At 37.9% G+C, this 26,191-nt stretch overlaps 1 protein-coding gene across 1 annotated transcript in view; it reads left to right on the top strand.

Annotated features, from left to right (window-relative positions):
* Positions 1-26,191, top strand: part of LOC127640074 (WW domain-containing oxidoreductase) — a 329,961-nt gene that overhangs the window by 134,548 nt on the left and 169,222 nt on the right. The window contains exon 8 of the mRNA XM_052122463.1: positions 5,018-5,282. Coding sequence (XP_051978423.1) covers positions 5,018-5,282 — 265 coding nt within the window. The remainder of the gene's footprint in view (positions 1-5,017; positions 5,283-26,191) is intronic.

Here is a 26,191-nt window from a genome sequence, read left to right as displayed (position 1 = left end):
TACAAATATGGCAGTGACAGTAAAATTTGCACTTTATAATAAGGGGAAAACCATTCAAAACACTTTGGAACCTTCAGATTTGAACCTCTCAGATATCTGTATGGAATCCATCAAGGCCAAGTAGGTATAGCTGCAGGCCTGAGACCTCCAAATGGGGGCAGAATATCCAAAAGAAGGTGGGGTTACTCCAAAAGGGGGTTGTGCCAACTCCAAAAGGGGGCGTCACTTACGGTTAAGGTTAGGGAAGGGGTTAGGTAAGGGGCTCTACATCTTCAATGGCGGTTTGGAGCGACGGCCCCTTTTCCATGCACGTTTGCGCTAAACTGCAAACAAACAGAGCTTCTCCTTAAGCGTTTGAGTCAGAGACGGGTGAGCGTGAGGGGGCCTCAAGTGGCTATAGGCGGAACTTCAGCACTCAAACAACACATTTAACACAGTTAAATCACTTTGCTGGACAGCGAAATATACATTTAATAGGTCCTGATTTCAATCTCTCACCCTCTGTGCAAAACAAGCTGAATTCCATTACAATACTCTGCAATGTTATGTTGTAGACCGGTGATTAAAACTGACTGGAACTATCTATGCATTCAATGGTTTGAGCTGCACACATTCCAGCCAATCAAAATCAAGTATTAGAACAGACCATGGTATACAACGATCAGCCACAACATTAAAACCACCTGCTTAATATCGTGTAGTTCCCCCTCATGCCACCAAAACAGCTCTGACCCGTGGAGGCATGGACTCTACAAGACCTCTGAAGGTGTCCTGTGGTATCTGGCACCAAGACATTAGCAGCAGATCCTTTAAGTCCTGTAAGTTGTGAGTTGGGGTCTCCAACAAATCTGATCCATGGTCTAGCACATCCCATAGATGCTCAATCAGATTGAAAAAACATTATAAACATGATAAAAGCATAATAATAATAATAATAAGAAGAAAGCAACTGCATTAATTGATTAAAAAAATATTAACTGCAAATGTTTTCTTTCAGTTTTATGTCAGTGTTTATGATGAATAACAAAGTGTTTCATCAAGTGTTTCAGAAAGTACAGTGGAATATAAAAAAATAAGATGTTTAAGCAAAAAATAAAAAAACATTACAATGAAACCTGCAGTCAATGATTAATAATTAATACAATGGTGGCATATTCATAAAAAAACAATTATTTCGTCTAGTCCTTTGTTTTCAGAAAAAAAGGGTTAAAGTGAGGCACTTACAATGGAAGTGAATGAGGAAAATCTGTATATGTTAAAATAATCACTTTTTCAAAAGTATAGCCACAAAACATAAACAAAATGTGTGTTAAAGTGATTGTAATGTGATACAATCACTTACTAACCTTTCCTGTGTAACGTTATATGCAATTTTACAGCTAAATTGCCATGGCGGCTTAATGCTGTAAATGCTAAAAATCTAAAACAAAATTATTCAAACAATTTAACAGCTCAAATAATACATGAGTGTCTATAATTGTAAGTGCCTCACTGTAACCTCCATTTTTGCTATTTCTTTTTTCTACCCAATTTGTAATACCCAATTCCCAATGCACTCTAAGGGGGCTTTCACACTTGGTTCGATTGCCTGTTCTGAACCCGAGTTCGATTGCTCCCCCCTCCCCCCTGCCCCCGATGGACTGTGTTCACATTATATATTTGTATCCGAACCGCGGTACGCTTGCGTCATTAAGCTGCAGCTGGTGCGTAATCGAGTTGCTTGATAACCGCGAAATGAAAAGGCGTCAAAATTCAATGAATAGACTTTCTCGGTTCACATTTGTTCTTCTTTTTTTTAACCTTTGGTTTTGTTTTCAACATCAAGATACAGAAACACACTTGCGTCTGTCTGCCGCAAAAATACTGAAATCGTTCAAAAGACAGCGGGCTGTCCGCTGAAGACAATTTTTGCGAAGGCAAGCAGAAATCATCTCTCTGCTTGCAGTGCGTGTGCGTCAATCCCGCTTTTTGTCAAGGTAAGTGTATACACACACACAAACACACACACATACGCATGCACGCACAAAAGTAAACCCTTTCCGCTCATTTTGAAAGTGACGCGTGTGAGACTGACGACCACATTATACGTCATCAATAGCGGTTCACTTCCACGGTTTCGTTCGATTGCGTTCATATCAGCAGAGAACCGTACTGGAGTTCACATGAACCGTACCCCAGACCACCTTTTTAAGCGGACCCGAGTACGGTTCGCGGGTGCGCACCCGAGTTCGGAAGACAGCCTTCACATCATCCAAACGAACCGAACTCTGACGTCATTCGAACCGGGGTGCGCACCAAAAGTGCTAGAGTGAAAGCCCCCTGAGTCCTCGTGGTAGCATAGTGACTCGCCTCAATCCAGGTGGCGGAGGATGAATCTCAGTTGACTCTGCATATGTGACTGTCAACCCGCGCATCTTATCACGAGCACGTGACCGCGTGTGGAGGCTTCACGCTATTCTCCACGACATCCACGCACAACTCACAGCTCGCCCCATTGAGAGCGAACCACATTATAGCGACCACGAGGAGGTTACCTCACGTTACTCGACCCTCCCTAGCAACCGGGCCAATTTGGTTGCTTAGGAGATCTGGCTGGAGTCACTCAGAACACCCTGGATTTGAATTCGTGACTCCAGGTGTGGGAGTCAACGTCTTTACTCGCTGAATTACCCAGGCCCCCATTTTTTCCATTTTTAAAGAAAATGGAGTCTGTAAGGGGGGGGCAACCGAAAGGCCCAAGGACAGTATTCAATGGCGTGGCTGAAGGTCTCCTGCGCCTTCTGTCTTATCGTGCGCATGAAGTTTGTTATTTCATTCCGATTAAATAACTATATTATTAGTTTTATGATCCCCGTTTATTTTATCTGACTCCAAATATAAAAGTTTCCAAGGGTATATTAAAGTTCCAATCATAATAATTATTATTACATTTTGTTTATCATTTTATCATTGTATTTAACTCTTTATTTTATATTGTACTCCTTCATTAGGATTCCTGTTACTTAGAGATTCTCACACAGATCTCACGATCACAACATGCCAGTGTTGGTCATTAGACAGAGGTAATTGACACTTAAATAGAGTAACATTATTTCTACTCAGAGGTCATGACTGCTAAATTTACAAAGATGGACCAACATCTAAGTTAAAAATAGCCTTATATAATCGTGCCATATTTTCCTGTGTACACTTAGCTAGAAAATATTACAATAACCAGAGGTTTAGACTTCACCCTATTTAGGCTTGGTTGACAACTTCATGTTGATCTAAATGGAAATTCCATATCGAGCCTGTACACTCTTAAGTACACTAGAAATAATGCCAATTGGTTAGTCAGAGCTCTAAAGTCTCAGTCGGTGTTCCCTATGCTCCACTCAGAACTGAGCTTTAGTCCGCTACTAACCCGGAAACATGGACTTAATGTAATCTACTAAATACAATACTTTCAGAGTAAATCAGAATAAACTCAAATGTAACAATTTATGTAGCAGGTAAAAAAATACATTCATCAATTCCAAATAGACAATTATAAGTCAAATTTAAACATTTATCAAAACATAAGAAATAAGAATTGCATACCTGGTGGAGACAAACTACACACAGTAATTGTGTTGGAGATCAGACTACAGATTCCCTCGTTTGCCATCTCTCCTTACGTACCAAATGATTCTATTGTTATTTCAGGTGAGTTTGTTTGATGTTATTCAGGATTTGGTTTACAATTTAGGGGGTTGTAGGTAAACCTTTGAAACTTGTAACTGAGTAGGTTGTTTGATGTGAACAACGAATGCACCTAATCTGCATACATCATCTGGTCCCTGTGAGAGATTTGGGAGGGGCATGCCCCTGAGAGAATACAGTATTTTACTAAGTTTTTAAATCTTGTGATTTGACTTTGCTTAACTGGAACGAGACCATTTTACCAGTTGCACCGAGACCTCTTGAATGATACCAAACATGTATGATCAGAAAACCTTTTACATTACAGAACAGGGTAAGTCATAATTCGTTTTGGAGACTCTAAAGTGTCCTGAGGTGTGAGGTATGGAAGAGAGGGAGCAGATGTGAGTGAGATTTGTGTTTTATGGTCCTTACTCAGTAGGGTGTGTTTTCTCAGTTGGAGATGCTCTTCTGTGTGAGAGTTCTTTGACTTTTACTGGAAATGGTGCTTTTTGGGCATAGACATCTAGGTGCCAGCCTTACAAGTGAAAATCACAATGCCACAAATGTTGTTGATTGTGCTTACAGTGCATCCGGAAAGTATTCACAGCGCTTCACTTTTTCCACATTTCATTCTGTTACAGCCTTATTCCAAAATAGATTAAATTCATTATTTTCCTCAAAATTCAATGAACAATACCCCATAATGACAATGTAAAAGTAGTTTGTTTGAAATCTTTGCAAATTTATTGAAAATAAAAACAAAAAAAACATAAGTATTCACAGCATTTGCCATGACACTCAAAATTGAGTGCAGGTGCATCCTGTTTCCACTGATCATCCTTGAGATGTTTCTACAACTTGATTGGAGTCCACCTGTGGTAAATTCAGTTGATTGGACATGATTTGGAAAGGCACACACCTGTCTATATAAAGTCCCACAGTTAACAGTGCATGTCAGAGCACAAACCAAGCCATGAAGTCCAAGGAATTGTATAGAGGTACAGATCTGGGGAAGGGTACAGAAACATTTCTGCAGCATTGAAGCTCCCAATGAGCACAGTGGCCTCCATCATCTGTAAATGGAAGAAGTTTGGAACCACTAGGACTCAGGATCGAGGGAAAGATGAATGCAGCAATGTACAGAGACATCCTTGATGAAAACCTGCTCCAGAGCACTCTGGACCTCAGACTGGGGTGAAGGTTCATCTTCCAACAGGACAATGACCCTAAGCACACAGTGTATCTTGCGTGCGAATGGCACCCCACACATTGAGAACCAATGTCTTAATTGAATCACCTGTGTGTGTTTTTGTCATGTTCCTCTCTCGCTGACTCTTAATTCTTGTTTTTGAAGGTTCACAAATCTGTTGGACTCAAGTGAGAAGGTAGATCTGAATCTTCTTTCACCTCCGCAGAAGGAGTACTGGTCCATGCTGGCCTACAATCGCGCCAAACTCTGCAACATCCTTTTCTCCAATGAGCTGCACCGCCGCATGTCACCCTACGGCATCACCTGTAACGCAGTACATCCGGGAAATATGATGTACACCTCGATCCACCGCAGCTGGTGGCTCATGACCCTGCTCTTTACCTTTGCACGACCCTTCACCAAATCCATGGTAAGAACATGAGTTTTTATTTTCTCTCTTTCGTCTGATGTATTGCTGAATGAAGCTTTTGAAAAGAAAAGTGAACTATAACTAGGGCCTCTTTGTTGAACTTTTCTTTTATGTGGTGAAAAATGCCTTCTTATTTTCTACATTTGAAATAATTTGTTGATGTAGGTTTGCATCACATATAGCTAATTTTCTATAACTCCTATAGAAAAGAGTGTAAAGCAAGGAATAACTGACAACAGGCCGATTAATTATTAAAAAATAAATGATTTTAGTGGTCCTTGAAAATTTCACAGTTTTTAGTGTGTTTTTGGATCCCTAAGCAGGAATTGCCTGTAGTAAACGTGTGTGTGTGTGTGTGTGTGTGTGTGTGTGTGTGTGTGTGTGTGTGTGTGTGTGTGTGTGTGTGTGTGTGTGTGTGTGTGTGTGTGTGTGTGTGTGTGTGTGTGTGTGTGTGTGTGTGTGTGCATGCGCTGCCGTAACCCTGCTCGTATACTGCTGCATAAATCAGGCGGGCAGCTCTTTCTACAGGCAACACTCTGCTGTTTTAGCTCGAAGAGTCAAGTCACATGCACTTTCAGAGACAAACTATAAAATTCAACATCCTCATAAATCCTAAAGTATCTACTGTCTCATACCTGCAGTCTTTCCTTCCGATGCTGATCAGCTTTAGGCCACACATTGCATTTGATGTATTCTTTGATTTAATTCTGAAAGCTCTGAAGGAAGAGTTTGATGAAGTGTTGATTATTTCAGCTGAGCTCATCGTTAGCTTATTGTGCATTAAAGAGACAGGAATGAATATGTCAAGGTTTTACACTCGGCCCAGTCGTAACTCAAACCACTCATATCTCCAGCTACCAGTCCTATACTCAAAAAAAGAACTGTAATTTTACATATTTTAGTTTCATAACAAAATCCCATTATTCCAAAATCCAAATTAAATTGAGTAAAAGTTTGGAATAATGTACAGATTTTGCTGTTTCGGAAGGAAATTGGTACTTTAATTCACAAAGTGGCATTCAACTGATCACAAAGTATAGTCAGGACATTACTGATGTAAAAACAGCACATCACTCCAACACCTTATCCTTGAGTAATCATGCTAAATTGATCATTTGATACTAGAAAATCACTTGTCATTATATCAAACACAGCTGAAAAATATTGATTCATTAAATGAAGCTTAACGTTGTCTTTGTGTTGTTTTTGAGTTGTCACAGTATGAAATAGACTGGCATGTTTTAAGGTCAATATTAGATCACAAATGGCAAAAAAGAAAAAGATTTCTCTAGAAACTCATCAGTCAATCATTGTTTTGAGGAATGAAGGATATACAATGCTTGAAATTGCCAAAAACTGAAGATTTCATTCAAAGGTGTAACTACAGTCTTCAATGACAAAAGACAACTGTCTCTAACAAGGACAGAAAGAGATGTGGAAGACCAGATGTGCAACTAAACAAGAGGAGAAGTACATCAGAGACTCTAGTTTGAGAAATAGACACCTCACATGTCCTCCGCTGACAGCTTCATTGAATTCTACCCGCTCAACACCAGTTTCATGTTCAACAGTAAAGAGAAGACTCAGGAGGACTTATGGGAAGAATTGCAAGAAAAAGACACTTTTGAAACAGAAAAACAAAAAGAAAAGGTTCGAGTGGGCAAAGAAACACAGCCATTGGACAACAGATAATTGGAAAAGAGTGTTACGGATCTTTTGTGGGATCAGTTAGACTGTAAGGTGCGTGAGAACAGCCCGACAAGACAGACACATCTATGACAAGTGCTACAGGAAGTGTGGGGTGAAAGTTCAAGTGCTACAGGAAGTGTGGGGTGAAAGGTCACCTGAGTATCTGGACAGCTAGAATAACAAGAATCTGTAAAGATGTCATTGATGCACGTGGAGGATTTTTTGATGAGAAATCTTTGAAGTAGTTTAAGAAGTTCTGAACATTTATTTCAAATTGTAATAGTAATTATTCATGTTATTAATGTTCTGACTATACATTGTGATCAGTTGAATGCCACTTTGCTGAATAAAAGTACCAATTTATTTCCATAAAGTAACCTTAAGGAAACATTTCTAAGAAACAATGTAATATGTTTTTATTATATACAGGATATTTTTTTATTGTTTTACTTTGCATAAAAAAACATAATGTGTGTGTATATATATATATATGGAATTGAATATTAAAGTAAAAAACAAAAACAACTTTACAATTCAAAAATACACAAAGATCACAGTAAAATCAGTATTTAATATTACACAGATATTGCCCTTACAGCTGAAAACCTGATTTCACCCAAGGCATCAACGTGCCCCTGTCTCTCTCTCTCTCTCTCTCTCTCTCTCTCTCTCTCTCTCTCTCTCTCTCTCTCTCTCTCTCTCTCTCTCTCTCTCTCTCTCCTGAACCCCTTCAAATATTCCTGTATTTAATGTAAAACAGTTTTGTTCTTTTATTTATTGATTATTAGGGTTTGAAGATTGTATCGTTTTAATTGCTTGCAGTCTCATACTGGATTGTGTTAGATTGTTCAAGGGTGCACAGCTCTGCATAATGTTGACAAGAAGAGCCTCCAACAATATTACACCCTGCACAGTAAATTCCTTTGTCTTCACCAAGAAGCTATAGGTGATTTATAACTGCGCAAACCTCTGAGTTGGAAGCTTCTGTTTAGTTCAGTGTTTCTAAAAGTATAGCTGCATCACATCATGGATTAAGATGAATCAAGATAAATACATAAAACAAAACATTTGGGAACAAATAATAATAATATAAAAAATTATAAAAAAAAATGTTTGACTTAATTGTTCTGAATATCTCAGAATAATGAAATAATTGTATAATACAATTGAAATAGTGCAGGATGTTACAGTGTATTTCATAAATGAAATGGCTTGATTTGATCTTGTAATTTGTAGATAATTTGATAAAAAGTCATTGGTAAAGAGGCGGGACTCTCTGATATCGGAGTGTCCTCCATCCATAATCTGTTCATCAAATATATTCTTTTACGCCCCTCTCTCTCCATCTCTGTCTTCATGGCCTGCAGTTGTGCATTAGGCCCAAACACCATCAGAAGTGTTTAGCTTTGATAAGGGTGGAGTCATTTGCTGCTCATGATCTTGCATTGCTCTGTATAAGCATGTGTGGTTGCAATGAGAGCATTAATATTCACTTGGATATATTGGATATATATACGTGGATAGACGTCAATGTAATACAAAAGCGTCTCTAACTAAAGTATCACTTGACTATTCACACCAAGGCTGAATTTTCAACTTGCAGAAAAGCTGAGCAAAAAGGATTTTAAAGCAAATAGATCTCTTTTTTTTGGGGGGGGGGGGGTTCCCTTTTCTCCCCAATTTGGAATGCCCAATTCCCAATGCTCTCTATATCCTCATTGTGGCGTAGTGACTCGTCTCAATCCGGGTGGCAGAGGATGAATCTCAGTTGCCTCCGCATCTGAGACAGTCAATTCGAGCTTCTTATCACGTGGCTTGTTGAGCGCGTTACCGTGGAGACCTAGCGCATGTCGAGGCTTTATGCTAGTCTCCACGGCATACACATACAACTCACGGTAACGCTAACCAACTCGCCCCACCGAGAGCGAGAACCACATTAATGCAACCACGAGGAGGTTAACCCAACGTGAGGCTACCCTCCCTAGCAACTGGGCCATTTGGTTGCTTAGGAAACCTGACTGGAGTCACTCAGCACACCCTGGATTCGAACTTGCGACTCCAGGTGTGGTAGTCAGCGTCTTTACACGCGGAGATACCCAGACCCTCTCAAATGGATCTCTTTGATCTGGCAATTGTTTGCAAATATTCAAAATATTGTACTGCATTGATCCATCATTCATTTGAATGTATTTCTTTTTTAATTGTTAGCCAAAAAATTACAAATATTAAATGAGTGATGCTTATTTTTTGGTTGACTATTCATTAGTTAAATAGTTAAAGGTTAAAATAGGTTAAAGGGCTGCGCTTGTTGTCCATAAATCTCAATGAAATGTGTTGGATCTTGTGGAACACACTATTCATACAACCCTAGTTGACTAGTTGAAAATGGGTTGCTTTATACATCCCTACAACAGTTCCCCTTCAGACTTTGTGTAAATAGTTTTAGTGTGAAAAACAGTTTCAGGCACATTTTCATTTGCATGAGATGTGTTCGGAACAGTTGTTTGGAAACAACAGAACGCAACAGAAAGATTAATTTGCATAAACAACTGTTTTACAAATAAAATAATTTTGCAGTATTTTATCAGACCGGTATTTTTTATTTCATCAGATCATTAGTGCTTTAGCTGAATGAAGTGTTTTCAGTCAATGTCGAAAAAGGTCATTTTTGAAACTTCCTCTGTGGTACTTCTAGACTTTGTGTGAAGTAATGTACATCCCAGAAGCCTCTGTAACCTTTTCATTTGTGTAGTCAAACAGCTGTTTTAGCATGTTTGGTTTGACATTTCTAACACGGTTGGGTATTGTGCCATCTAATAGCTGCTTGATGCTTCAGGACACGAGGCTGCTGTGAAAATTACAGCAGCCCAATCAGGTCCCCGCCTTTTCACAATCGCTTCATTGGGATCCAGTCCGGCATCAGACGGAGAGATTTCAGCAGTTTAGTGCAATTATTTTCCTCAGGATTCTGCCTCAGGCGCTCCGCTACCTTTTTACATATGCAGGGGCTGAACTTTTGACCATAGCCCAAAAGTCGTACATTAACCGGGGGTTCGCTCTAAAAGAGGGAATTTAACAAGTTCCTCTGTGCATTGGCAACTATCTCGCCTCTTGCCTGTGAGATAATTTAACCAGCCTGCTGAGAAACCACTGCCAGCGCTTCCTTAAGGGAGCCTGAATCTCTCCTGTTCTTCTTTCTCTCGGTCGCCTTGTAAGCTGACTGAAAGGAGGAGGTGCTGGTTGATGGATCTTTCTGCATGCTCAGCTAACGAGGGCTCTGCTTCTATTAGTACACTACAGAGGCATTACCCATTGCTCTCGCACCGTCTCGCACCATCTCGCTCTTCTTTAATGACGTCTCGTCACCTCGAGTGGCTCAGATTTATCCATCCACTGTTGCGCTGCGATGAGCCCTGTCGGCGTGGCGAGCGTCCCCCTGGAAATCGGTTGTAAGGTCAGGTGTTGTTATCTGGCGGTACACTGGTCCTATCATGGCGGCACCACAACCGGGGCTGACAGGCACTCAGTGGAGCGGAGCATAGTGGGGCAGAGGTCTACACCCAGAGACCCTTCAGCTGCGGCGAGACACAATGAGCTGCCAACAGCCCTAATAGCCTCATAATTGGTGATTAGGGCCTGCAGGTTGAGCAAGGAACCGGTTCACTCAGCCTGCCGGAACGCTTTCCGCTATGGGCTGCTGGCATCTCCTGTGCTGTCTGTGATTCTACGAGTGTGCTCGACATGGAATGATCCATTTGTATATCAAATACATATGAGCAGGAGATGGCCATGCTACCGACTCTCAAATATCTGGCAGTATTGCTGGATAAGACTTAAGACATGATAAGATATGTAAAGGCTGTTTTTACTCTTGATTCAGTTGCTTGGTCTTAATACGAGTTAACTGCCCCGCAATTGTCTTTTCACACTGTACTTTTTTAAGCTCCAAACTGTGGGATGTTTGCGTCATCAACATGAGTACCACTTTAAGTAGCACTATGCTATTGGTAGCTGTTTATCACTGTAGCTAGGTTGTAAGTGATTCTTGACCCTGTTTAGTCTTGAATACCGAATTAGAATTCTTCAGGTCGGATGCAAATTTGCACATAAACGCCACAAATAAAATTAAAAACTATGCACAATTTCTCCCTTATTTGTTTCTTATAATTGCTTACAGCAGCCTATGTCCACTCCTGAAACATCCTTTCTTAGAATTACCAACACCTTTCCCTAAAATCAACCTTCCAGGTCCATACCCACCTCGAGTGAGGCCTGTTTTGTGAAATATATATGGGTGGGGGGACCTCAGACCTCAGTTTTGAAGTGCACGAGGGAGCCAAACAAATGACTTTGGAAAGAAGTTTCCCCACCAACAAAAACAAACCAAACTCCATATGTCCAGATGATTGTACTTCAGACCCCAGCACTTTGTGACCTGGGCAAAAAGTAGGGTTGGGTCACGACAGTCGACTAGTCGTGTCCAACAACCGACTAAATGATTAGTCTAATAGTTTATCTAAATCTTTTCTTATATGTATACATGTATATAGTTCAGTTATTTTTTGTGACTTTATTTAACATGCAGTGTTTTAGCCTTTTGACAGTTTGCATGTAAACCCACTCGAAACAATAGTTTCTTAAATATGAATCCCCTTTACAACACAGGCAATATAGCTATACACATTCAGTTGGACATATTTCGCCATTGCATGCATATCTCACTAGTTTTTTTTGTGTGTGTTTTTAGTAAGTGGTCTGCCATAAGTGTTTAATTTTTTAAATGTTTTGTTCATTTAAAAACGTATATTGTGGCCCTTCTTTCATTTCATTGCACTCTAGCAAGCTGTTTTTTTAACGGCACATTAATGCACCCAAAATGCATCCCATCGGGGTCAATGCTTCAAAGGATTGGATTAGTTAACCAGTTGTTCAGGCTGAAGCTGCGACTAACGATTATTTAAATAATTGACTAACCTAACGATTATTTGAACAATTATTCAACTATTTGGGTATTGCAAAAATGAATCATTACCATGATTAATCATTAGCTCCTAACCGACTATTCAGCTTGTGCCCTGAGTTAAAAGATTGTATTAAACGTGCTTACAAACAACAAAGAGGGCAAAATCACCTTTAAAAAAAAAAATGTTGTTAATAGTTAGTTAATGATACCTAATGCATTGAGTAATGTTAACAAATGGAACTTTATTGCAAAGCGTTACCGACAAAGATATGCTTGTATTCAAGAAATATTCTCTGGAAGCAAGTCTAAATATCCTGTATATTGCTTCTCTGGTGAATGCATCTTTTTAAAATATTTCTTTAGATATTTTAAAATATTAGAATTTGTGATATTATATTCAACATTCTCAGATATCAATTTTTTCTTCTTCAGTATATTGTATAGTAGCTCCTAAAGTAAATGTAGATTGCTTTAAAAAAGTTCAAGATATTTATATTGGAAAACAAGCCAAAACAAAAATGTATTTTCTTTCAGTGTAATGGGTGAAGACTACCCTCTCTTACCTTTCTGTTCTCTTTGATCCAACTTAAACTCACAAAAAAACAAACTCTCTCAATTTTCTTTATGATAAGAAACAAACAGTGACACATATATTGCAATTGAATAAGTTGTAAGCCATCACGTTACAATCTAGCTGCAATTTTTTATTGTTGACGTTGTCCATAATGTCAACTAATTGTTTCAGCCTTAGTTCAGGCAACTTACTGACTAGTTGATTTTGGAAATATGTAGTTTTGTACATCCCTAACGTCAAGGAACCCATCCCTGAGTTCATAAGTCCCACTAAACTAACTAATCTTTTACTTTAAATGGACTCGTGTGCACTAATGTATGAAAATACAGTTAGAAACCGTACATGACATTGAAATGTTAATTTGTGGCCCTTCTTTGGTTAAATTGGATCCACAGCGTGAGCAATAGGTTCAAAACAGTGGACCATGTGAACTATGCGTGTAAACAGCATAACGCTTCATCCTGCATTAGACTCTGCTTCGAAGTGAACACACTGATTGGCCAATGTGTTGGTGTGATATTACTCCATTTTCCCCCGTTACCTATTATGAATCTGGAAGACAATCTGAGACCTAAAAGCACACAATCCCATTTGCTTGTATTGACGTGTGTCTCAACTCAATCCTATTACCAGGATTATAGTCTACCAAGACACACAATTTCATTAAATAAAGTATGGCTCTGCAGACAACCACACATGTACATGCATACTTGTGGCTCTTTGGAATGAATGACTCATCTTGCAGAAGGAATCCGAGCAAATAGTTTATTGCTTGATCAGGCAATGTGTCCATGAAGGTGTCAGAATCAATAAGGGACCAATCTGGGGTGCGCAGACAGCGTTCAGGCGAGCCCGCCGGCTGTCATGTCACTCCGGTTTGACCCCCAGTCAAAGTCACACAGAGGCCCATTCATCTGAGCCTGTGTTCATCTGAAGCACATCATACCTCTGTATCACATTCAACATGAATGCTGGAGTAATAAGACAATGACTTCCAATGGCTTGTTTTGGGGATGATTCTGTCTCATTCTAGAGGGACCCGTCAGTGCGATTATATTCTTGACGTTTTTTTGAGTATAGTGGGGAAAAAGAAAAGGTAAAGATGGAAAAGAGGGTGGAACGGCACTAATACTATGTTCTAAAGAGCTGCGGCCACGACATATGGTGTTAAATGCTTGGTTTCTGCTTCTCCAGCATTGTGCTGGGCAGAGAGACCTACTGTCAAATCTCATTGGTTCAAAATCCTGTATCCACAAAACTATCTAACATGTTTGGACTGGCTGTGATTGTGTCATGTTGCACAGCGGTTGTGCACAGACAGACACATTTCTGGTCCCTGGACTCTTGTTAGGAGTGCATTCACATCATATTGAAATCAGTGTTGGGGAAGCTAATTTGAAACTGTAGTTTGACAAGCTACAACTACTCATAATTTTAAAATAGTTAAGCTACACTAGAAGTTACCTCAATGTTTCGGAGTGCATGTCTAAGAGCTAGTCCATGATGCTGGTGATCACACTGTTTGAAATATATATGCATCGTAACATAAGCATATAAGTAAACTAGACATCATATTTGGCCTCTTTGAGACATTTTCTACAATCCTTTCCTTATTAGGTTCCTTATCCTGGCAAACCAATCTCTGTAAGACCCCACCCCCTCCAGTTTTCCCTCTCAAAACAATCATCTCCAGAATTCCCAACTGTTTTCCCTAAAATCATGCTTCCGGATACATATCCACTTTGAACAAGGCTTGTTTTTGTGACATGCGGCTTGATGCACTATTTTTCAAATTGATTTAAAAAATATACGTAAGCAGTTGATCTTTCCACCCTAGATTACCTATTGATTTTTAATATGAAAAGCTCATTATACAAACAGTAACTGCAACACCAAAAGCTAGCCAACCTTTGCATAAATCCTCTAATTGAATTCCCAGAGCCTGTGGTTCTACATTTTTTAATTAAATCCATTTCTTTCCCTTTTTTCCCCTGTTTCTTCTGTAAGTGTTGCTGTTTAATTTGCATGCTGTGAAGTAGGTCCTGTCCTAGATAAAATGCCATTGATCCTTATTAAAGCTCACCTCTAGGCCTGATGAAAACCAACTGGGAAAATTAAATGTGTTCATGGTGCATACACTTATTCCCTGCATGATCGGATTAGAAAGGGAGGGAACGGGAGTTTAAACGGAGAAAGAGTGCAGTAAATGGCGAACGCATAAGAAAACAAAGACATAAAGAATGAAAGAAAGATACTGAAGGATAAAAAGGGAGAATTATTATTGATTTGGCTAACATTATTACATTGTTTCTCCAACCGACCCAAAAAACACTGTTCAGTTGAAATTCTGGGTGGATTCATCTTAAATCTAGCTGTGAATTTTTCTGATTGATCATCGAATTGCTTATTAATGGATTTATCAATGCAGCTATTCATTTTTCTAATTGGCTTTTGTGTCGGTTGGGCTGGCAAGTGGAGGTTGCTTATGTTTGTTTTGTTCTGTGTGAATTGCTGTTTTATTTAGTTTGTTATGATTGTCTGCGATCTTTCCTGATAGCAACGAGAGGCTGCGACCTTTCCACTTCTATCGGTCACTGCTTATTAAATATCTATGAAATGTGCTCATCTCATAACGAGGGAAGTTAACTGTTGATGAGAGAAATTTTCGGACAAAATGGGGCTGATAATATTGTTGGAGATTGATCTTCCTGTATCTTTAAAAAAAATTTTTGTTTAGTTTATTTTATTTCTTTTTTTATTTAGTTTAGTGTTTTGACAGAAAATTATGTCAAACCTTTAGACAATTAGCTTCTGATTGAAGTAAATTGGAGGATATACACCTGTGGATGTATTTTAAGGCCTAACTTCAAACTCCGTGCCTCTTTTCTTGACATCATGGGAAAATCAAAAGAAATCAGCCAAAACCTCATCCTTGGAAGCATTTTTCAAACACCTGAAGTTATCACGTTTATCTGTACAAACAATAGTATGCAAGTATAAACACAATGGGACCACACAGCCATCAGTCCCAGAACAACAGCAAAGGACCTTGTGAAGATGCTGGAGGAAACAGGTAGACAAGTATCTATATCCACAGTAAAACAAGTCCTATATTGACATAACCTGAAAGGCTGCTCAGCCAGGAACAAGCCACTGCTCCAAAACCACCATAAAAAAGTGTACATAGGAACAAAGGTCTTGACCTCAGTCCGATAGAAACTTTGGGCAGAAATGAAAAAGTGTGTGCAAGCAAGGAGGTCTACAAACCTGACTCAGTTTCTCCAGTTCTGTCAGGAGGAATGTGCCAATATTCCATTAACTTATTGTGAGAAGCTTGTGGAAGGATACCCAAAACATTTGACTCAAGTTAAACTATTTAAAGTCAATGCTACCAAATACAAACAAAGTGCATGTAAACTTCTGATCCACTGGGAATGTGATGAAAGAAATAAAAGCTGAAATAAATCATTCTCTCTACTATTATTCTCACATTTCACATTCTTAAAATAAAGTAGCGATCCTAACTGACCTAAGACAGGGAATGTTTTCTTTGATTAAATGTCAGAAATTGTGAAAAACTGAGTTTAAATGTATTTGGATAAGGTGTATGTAAACTTCTGACTTCAACAGTATATATTTGTCCCTGTGGTCTCTTTTATGCTTATGCCTTTTAGGTGTAGGTTAATTTTGGACTCCTATATTTGGACACAATTTTTGGATTATTCACACATAAACACACATGCACCATGCCATAATCTCACATATGCTAACTAATGCTTCTAATTCTTCAACCTGTGGTGAACCAGATGGAGTTAGGAGTTAGTCTTTTGCCTCTGTGGCTCTGATGGCTGTTTACTAGTGTCTCTGACTCCGTTTTACCTGCAGTGATCAGTGGCTGTAAACAGTGAGATTTATCATGTATTTGTGTTAGTTGATTGCCAAGAGAGGTGACTGTCTCCCAGTGGTGCTGTATGCCGTGTGCTGCTCAATCAATAGGAATTAACCTTTGACCCCTCTGCGCATACTTACACGTGGCATCCATACACACCCCGATTTCATCAGTTTCACTTAAACACAGCTACTGACTCAAGAACTCACCCACTACTCATGATTTTCAAAACATTCATCAGTCACTCTCACTGTCTCTCTGTAGAAATCAGACGAATACAAGAGGTGAAAGAAAGAGATTTTGAAGGATCAGTAAAGGCCATTTTCAAGCAAAGTGTGCCACCTCTCGTGTTTCTGGTGTTTTCCATATAACTAAATTAAATGGCATTTATTTCTTATTTTTTGATTGATTGTGAATAAAATCACCTCTATATGGGTAATGGCACTTCCAGCGGCACTTTCGTTCTGCCGCCTGCCTGCCTCCCGTTGAAAATGAACTGGGAATATGAGGTTGCCACATATCGTGTACAGCAGCCATTATGGTACTAGGCTCATGTTTAAGGATCAAGTGTTCCGAATTCAGATCCGTAATGTTTGGCTCAAACGTGTCTCTCTGTCACTCTCTCTCTGCTCCTCCTCTTGGCCCGCTCTGATACAGCTACACCCAAGAGACTTGCTGAGCGGAAGATTTTTGCCTGGGTGGTGTTTTTGTTGGAAATGATTCATGTATAGAGATCAAGAAACAATAAAGTGATTGGCCAATGGCACAAAGGCAGATTCTTGGCTAAGGGACAGGTCATTTCCTGTCTGATTTCAGCATGCTAGACAAACAAATACAAATGTCAACAGGAATATTGCTAGATCATCAATTATAGTGTAAGATTCTGAGAAAGAGAGACAATGCACACACAAAGGCTTATTATAGTTTTGCCTTTATTGTATTTATTTATTTTAGTTTTTTTTTATTTTAACGCACGTTACATAACAAACAATATCGCTTGGTGGAGAATTATTGATTAATTTAATTTCAGTGAATGATTCAATTACATTTGTATTTGATTTTACTATTTATTGTATACATTTTATTATTTTTTAAATTTGTTTCCAAATTTACTGGAAGACTACTGAAAACAACCATAATAATAATAATAATAATAATAATAATAATTATTATTATTATTATTATATTAATATTATGTATTATTTATTTCTATTTATTTGTTTACTATTATTATTATTATTATTATTATTATTAATTTATTATTATTATTATTATTATTACTATTAATGTATTATTATTACTATTCATTTATTATTATTATTGATGTTGTTTTTATTTTGGTTGTTTTCTACCACTGTTGTTAAAATATGTTATTGTGTGTGTGTGTGTGTGTGTGTGTGTGTGTGTGCGTGTGTGTGTGTGTGTGTGTGTGTGTGTGTGTGTGTGTGTGTGTGTGTGTGTGTGTTTTGGGTAGTTTTTCAACCATTGTTTTAAGTTTCACTTTGCTTTTATTTCATGGACACTTTATGTCTGTTTTTATTTATTTTTATATCAGTTTTAATAATTATAATTATTTATGAGTGATGGCTCAGTGACATCGAATGGAATTTATTTGATTTAATTTTTGTTGTTTTTAATTTTTGTTTTTCATTTGTTTTGTATTAATTTGATTTCAGCTTACAGAAGTGTTTTTAAATCTTGAATTTTAGTTTATGCTAATGGCTGACACACACACACACACACACACACACACACACACACACACACATAAAAAGAAACACTTAACTCAAATATTTCAAACCTGATGCAAAGGTTTTAAAAACCGTCCAAATTTAAAATGAAGACAATATACACAAACATTCACAATCTCTCTTTAAATGTACTGAATTAGCTCTTTTAAAAGGTTCAAGCTCGGCTGTTTAAACACTAAAGGGTCCAAACATCAGAGTTAACAGCTCTGTTCAGTAAGCTACTCGCTGTGAGGAGCCAAATTACAGCACAGAGAACAATGCTTTTAATGTGCATTATCACTTTACATAATTCTCATTGTTATGGTGAGGGGTCAGAGGTCACTGTAAAGTGATCTAATGCTGTTCACTCCAGCTGGAGTTACTGGGCTGAACTTTGACCTCTAGAGTCCTCAAATAAGGCCTGTATAAACAACCATGGAGAGTGCTGAAAATATTGAGTTCATGTTGCCGAATAGAATCAATCCTAAACCTGGTCTGGTATATTTGAATGACTTTAGTATCCCCTTAATTTGTCAATTGTGATCTCCTTGCAGTGCAGTTCTTTACATAGAGGCAAGAATATTGTGTGGAGGACACAGTGAACGACACAGCTCTGTCCGACACACAGAAAGTGGAACAAATTCACTTTATCTCATTGGTGTTTGCCATTCTTCCTGGGCTAACACACTATATGTGCTATTGATTGTGTTTCTTTGACTCGTTGTGACCAATCATCTGTGCAATGCATCGTACAGCAGCTGCCCTACCTGCTCCACTACACCCGCTTAATGTATTCATGCATTGATTGCGCTTTACACTTAAACATGATTAGCCACTTTCATACCTGTTAGAGCACAGTTTAAATGTTCACAAACTTCCCAAGCTGCTTTTGTGATATTTGCTGTATGCCAAAACCTAGTGAGCTGTCTTGTTGTCTACTTCCTACTTAGTGAGCTACCTATTAAGGCAGCATAATAACCAAAACGGGAACCTATAAGTGACTGATTTATATTGAAATATTACTCCTCATGTAAAGTGCACAAGAAACTCAACTCACTATAGGGCACAGCATACTGGTTCCGGAAGTAAAAAAATATCCCTTAGGGAAATTGATTTTTAATGATAAATGAAACTTTTAAAGACAGATCTACTGTGAGTTCTGAGGTTTTTAATTGATGATGTATGCTTCTGCTGAAGCCACCTGTCTTTGTTATTTTAGCTTTATTTAAAAAGAAGTGTTTAATGGAGAAATGTCTGGTTTAGAACTACACTACCCATGATCCTAAGGTAAACAATCTACCAATCAAAGAATTGCGGCCAGCAAATCGCACTAAAAGAGCTCTGCAGCGACCGCTCTCTCACATGACACACTCGTCATTGACTCGTACATTTTCAAATACATGTATATTTTTCAATATATTGTTATACTTAGAATAATCAACTTTAAAGTGATAGATTTATATTTGTACAATATTTTTAATCAGATTACATAATTTGCAATGCTTCATGGGATTGTAGTTTTTTACCTCATTAATATGTTAAGTACACAGTCTTGTCCACAGCATTTTTATTTTTGTCTGGGATCACAAACAAATTGAAATATACAGTTGTGCTCAAGGTTATCACATTTACTCAAATCTCTTTTAAGATTTAATGTCCTAAGCCTCACAAATGTGGTCAAAATCAGCAGCTAGTTCTTCCTAGGAAATGTTGCACCCTGATAAATTATATACACAACTTTAAATCTTTGTTCACTGTCTCTCACAACGTCTCTCTTTTCTTCCCATTCATCTCCTCCAACTCGTCTTCATGAGAAATGAGACTATTAGGGGCCGATGCCATTAATATTTTGTGTGCTGGACCATAAGGATGTATCAGATGAAGTGGTGTAGAAAAAGAGATGAACAAGCCAATCCATGTCAATGTATTACATTTGGATCGGAAAGAAATGATCAAGGAATTCCATTGATATATATTGAACAAACAGCATGTTCTTTTGAAGCTTGATTTGACCTCTCTATGGAGAAAGATATGAAGTTATTTCCTACAGACAGACAGATATGTAGACAGACAGACAGACAGATAGATAGATATGTAGACAGACAGAGAGATAGAAAGATATGTAGACAGACAGACAGATATGTAGACATGCATACAGACAGACAGACAGACAGATAGATAGATATGTAGACAGACAGACAGATATGTAGACAGACAGACAGACAGACAGATATGTAGACAGACAGACAGATAGATATTTAGACAGACAGACAGATAGATATGTAGACAGACAGAGAGATAGAAAGATATGTAGACAGACAGACAGATATGTAGACATGCATACAGACAGACAGACAGACAGATAGATAGATATGTAGACAGACAGACAGATATGTAGACAGACAGACAGACAGACAGATATGTAGACAGACAGACAGATAGATATTTAGACAGACAGACAGATAGATATGTAGACAGACAGACAGACAGACAGACAGATAGATATTTAGACAGACAGATAGATAGATATGTAGACAGACATACATACAGATAGATAGATAGATAGATAGATAGATAGACAGACAGACAGACAGACAGACAGATATATAGACAGACAGATATATATGTAGACAGACATACATACATACATACAGATATGTAGACAGACATACATACAGATAGATAGATAGATAGACAGACAGACAGACAGGCAGACTGAGATAGATAGACAGACAGACAGACAGATATATAGACATACAGATAGATATGTAGACAGACATAAATACATACATACAGATAGATAGGCAGGCAGGCAGACATATAGATATATAGACAGACAGACAGACAGGCAGACAGATATAGATAGACAGATATAGATAGACAGGCAGACAGATATAGATAGACAGATATAGATAGACAGGCAGACAGATATAGATAGACAGGCAGACAGATAGACATGTAGATAGACATACATACATACATACAGATATATATATAGAGAGAGAGAGAGAGAGAGAGACAGACAGACAGACAGAGATAGATACCGAGATAGATAGATAGATAGATATAGACAGGCAGACAGACAGACAGACATATAGATATGTAGACAGACATACATACATACAGATATATAGACAGGCGGGCAGGCAGACAGATATAGATAGACATACATACATACAGAAAGACAGACAGACAGACAGACAGGTGTTACAAAACACTGTACAAGATTTTAGACCAGATAAATCGCTGGATCTCAAGGTGTTGATTTATGAACTTTTGGGGAAAAAATATAGAGTACATTTGATTTTGCTTGATTGAAATCAATGGAATTTGAAATGAGATTTGATATCCCCTAAAACCCATTTAAGCTGTTAGAACACATTTTAAAAGTGAATCTTCTTGCGTCCTGTAGCGTCTTCTCTTTGGCTGCGGAGATCAAAGCCATCACAGTTTCACTTTTGAGATTTTTAGGAAAGTTGTTTAATTAAATGGAAAAGACGAGCACAAGATCTTCTTTGATGCAGAATCCGCAATATACATTTAATGTGATTTCCCTGCATGATTTCATTGCACTATTTAAGGATGGCGAGGGGGCAGAAAAAGATAAATGAAATGTTGGAGTGTAAATTTTGATTATGACTGATGTGAGATGAGGCCTCTCTCTGTAATACAATATCTGTGGGGCTGCTGGGAGGTCAGTGCTTCCTCAAGGTGAAGGCTCTTGAGGGGTCATTTCCACCGAGAGTTCGGGCCCCTCCTTCTCCTGGGGTTCATCCAGATGCACCCCACCTCCCGCCTCACCATGCCCAAGTGTGTGTGCTGTCAGATGGCAAGAGGCCATTGTGATTCAGGGGCAGAGTCGTGCCAAACACCTAGGCACGACTGAGCATTCATGCCAGGATGGATGCCAATATCTTCAAAGGGAGATGGGTACAAGAATAATGTGAATCATTCCTGTTATGCGGTACATTTTCATGTCCCCATCAGATTTGTCTTAATTAATAAATTGGATAAAACATTAAACTTAAATTTAAACATGGAAATATTAGTTCTCTATGAAATTATTTTAAACTTTACATTAAGAAATATTAATTTAAGATACATTTAAAATAATTTCACTACTTTTTCACAGTTTTTATATATACGGTAGATATGGATGGATATACAGTATATACACCGATCAACCACAACATTAAAACCACCTGCCTAATGTTGTGTAGTTCCCCCACATGCTGCCAAAACAGCATCAACCCACATCTCAGAATAGCATTCAGAGATAATATTCTTCTCACCACAATTGTACAGAGTAGTTATCTGAGTTACTGTAGACTTTATCAGTTTGATCCAGTCTGGTCATTCTCTGTTGACCCCTCTCATCAACAAGATGTTTCCATAGTTCAAATATCTATATTTTTCCCCATTCTGAAGGTTGATGTGAACATTAACTGATGCTCCTGACCCATATCTGCATGATTTTATGCATTGCACTGCTGCCACATGATTGGATGATTAGATAATCACATTAATGATTCGTGGTGCCAGACGAGCTGGTTTGAGAATTTCTGATCCCACAGAAGAGCTACTGTAGCACAAATTGTAGAAAAACATAATGTTGGCCATGATAGAAAGGTGTCAGTACAGACAGTGCATCGCAGCTTGCTGCAGACCGGTCAGAGTGCCCATGCTGACTCACACGATATTAAGCAGGTGGTTTTAATCTTGTGGTAGATTGTTGTATATAGAGAGAGAGAGAGAGAGAGAGAGAGAGAGGTGTTATAATTGTTTTTCTTTTTTTTTTTTGCCTTTTGTGCCATGCACTAACTAATAATAGAATAGCAAACAATTAAGTAACATTCAAGATGTGTTTTGAAATCTTTCAAACACACATATTGTAATATTGTTGGGGATTGTTTTAATTGTTATTTAATTTATCACTTTCTATCCTGTTAGTCCCCATAACTAGCAAAAGCCAGTTTCTTAAAAATATATATTCTGGGTTCAGTACAAGACAACGTAAAATCCATGACAATGTAATGCCATAACCTTAAAACCACAGTAAAAGAAGACAATTTAAACATCTTTACAGCTCAAATAATACATAAGAAGTGCTTTACAAAATTATGTGAAAAATATAATTTGATATTTTCTTTTTCCCCATTCTCCTGCAGATTCAGTGACTTTTGATGAACATAAATAATTGATCTTTCCTATATAATGAAGGCAAGTGGCATATCATAATCAGATAATCTGAACGATGTGCCCGTTTGCACCAGTAGGGGGCATGATGGGTTAACTGAAGACCTCTCAAGACACATTATTGGTCAAAAAAGAAAGAAATATGACAAATAACAATAAAATATCATTATCCAGATGTTGATTTGCTGACTCTAAGATATGTTGGACATAAATGGATAGTTCACCCAAATATGAACATTCTGACATCACAACTTATGTATGACATGTTGTTCCAAACCTGATTGACTTTCTTTTATCCATGGAATACAGTAGAGCTTTATAGAGCTGCTCAAACCAGACTGATTTTTATTATCACATTTCATTTTATGTTTCTAATGAACTGGAAATGGCTAACCGGCAAATCCACAAACATACAGAATCCTGTTGATATGTTCTGTCTTTACAAACTTTAGATGCACATTGAGTGTGTGCCAAATCGATACAGTAACAGCAGAAGTGATCTGATCATAATAGCAGCCAATAGTCATACAGTACATCTAGAAATGGACACATGATGGCCCATAGATCAGAAAAGATGGGAAATCTATTTGTCTTCTCTATTCTTTCGTCTTTATCATGTCATCCATGTCAGTTTTAGCCGGAACATCTCTGTGGCTGTGCTGGACGTATTGGGTCTTATTCCCTTTTTACACAGAAATCATAATCTATCAATAAGTTCTTTTTTCTCTCTCTTCTAAATATAGGATGAAAGTACCAACTTAAACCACACGGACACATAAGTCTCTCCTGGTGGAATGCGTTTAGCACAAATATATGATTGGAAATTGAATAACAATGTGATCCTACAATAAGTCGTACTTGTTGAGTCTTACTGTTTCAGGGGAACACATTCATGCACATTAGGGACTAAGAACACATTTATATACTTACAGGCCTGTTGTCACTGTACATATACATAAGAACTCTTGTATGCTATTAATATTGAATGAAAGCCAGTGTCTCTCTCACCTGGTCCAGTACTACAGTCTGCAGTTATTATGATATCACTTTATAAACTGTTTTAAGATGAGTATAAAGCTGATACTATTGTTCAGTGAGCCAATATAATGCAGAAGCAATGCTGAGCCCTTTACTACACACGCACACGCACACGCACACATGCGACACGCCTTCCCATATTCCTTGTTATTCTAGTTTAGTACAGCAATCAGGCAGCCCTTGCCAATAAAGTTTATTGTACGGTGCTAAGTGTCAATATCCCCTGCACCCATGGTCCAGGGTGGCGGTAATTAAAATGCCACACAGGGAGTGGGGCATGCATGAACATTTGATGGCAAATTGATTTCAAGTTCATCTTGAAATTGTCCTCAGCTGGATCCAATACTAAAGACGACTTTTGTCAAGTGAAACCGTGTGAAGCGGGCATTGATGAGTGCATGACCATCCCACACGAATAGAAACACATGTGCTCATCGAACTCTATTTGTGCCCTTGTGACATTACGCAGAATGAAAGAAAGAGCAAAAATGTGAATGAGTGAAATGAAGAACAAATTAAATAGGATTAAAAAATATGAAAGAACAGATGAAAACAACAATGAAACAGAAAATCGAAAACAGAATGAAAGAGCCAGTGAAAGACCGAACTAAACAGAAAGAAGAACAAAACAAAGAACAAATGAAAGGAAACGAAACAAAGAATGAAGAAATTACAGCAAACAAATGAATAAATGAAGGAGAGGAAAATAATAGTAAACGAGTAAAAGGAATAACCAAAGGAAGAGAAATAAACAATGAAAGAACAGACTAAAACAAGGACAAACAAACGAAAGAGAATAAAACAAAGAATGAAAGTAGTTTGCACCCTATCATTAAAATGCTAAATGAAGTATGAAAGATAGCAAGAAAGAACAAACGGCTGAAAGAAAGACAAATGAATGAATTAAAGAATAAATGTAACGAAGAAATAAATAAAGAGAATTAAACGGAGAACTAACAAAGGAAATAAAAAACACAAAGAAGAGCAAAACTACAAACAAAAATAAAATAAAATAGAACCGACAACAAATGAAAGAAAGACAATAGTTTGTGCCAATTCAACAAAATACCAATAAATGGCAGCAAGAAAGGGTCAAAGATAAAGACTGAATGGAAAGAAAGAACCTCAGCAAAAAGCAGAATGAAAGAACAAACAAAAGAAATAATTCAACAGAAGAACAAAAGAAAGAAAGAGTAGAAAATGAAAGAGTGAAAGGGAGATCATACATTAGAGAACGATACAGAACAAAAAGTGTAGAAAGAAGGAAAGACCAGACAAGACAGAACAGATCAAAGAAAGAATGAAAGAACAATATATGGATTTTCAGCAGTATTCACAAGATGTGCAATATTGAAATGTTGATATCCTACGCATTCAAATGTTCCAACATTTGTCCCAGTTTCAGGTTTTCATTAGACTTTATTCTGCATATTTTGTACATGTTTTATGGATATAATAGTAGAGACAGGACTTTAAATGATGGAAAGAGAATGGGCGAGCAAGATTGTTATTAAAGGGGACCTATTATGTCAAATTCACTTTTACATGGTGTTTGTACATAAATGTGAGTCAACAGTGTGTGTTCACAACCACCCTATAATGTTAAAAGTCCACTCACTCCTCTTTCTTATATTTCCATTAATCAAAAACAGTGTGTCAGAATGAATGGTTTTTGTTTCTGCTCTAATGTGACGTCACGTTCGAGCAGGCCTCGACCACGACTGGTGATGCACGTAGCTCCAATTTTTTCTGCTTTGTACAACATATCAGTACCACGAGGGATGCTGGTTGCCAGACTGACTCACCACAGCTGTATAGTGTCAATCAATC

This window comes from Xyrauchen texanus, chromosome 49 (assembly GCF_025860055.1).
Source record: "Xyrauchen texanus isolate HMW12.3.18 chromosome 49, RBS_HiC_50CHRs, whole genome shotgun sequence".
Lineage (NCBI taxonomy): Eukaryota > Metazoa > Chordata > Actinopteri > Cypriniformes > Catostomidae > Xyrauchen > Xyrauchen texanus.
The sequence above is the reverse complement of the archived record's forward strand: the minus strand, read 5'-3'. Positions and strand labels throughout refer to the sequence as shown.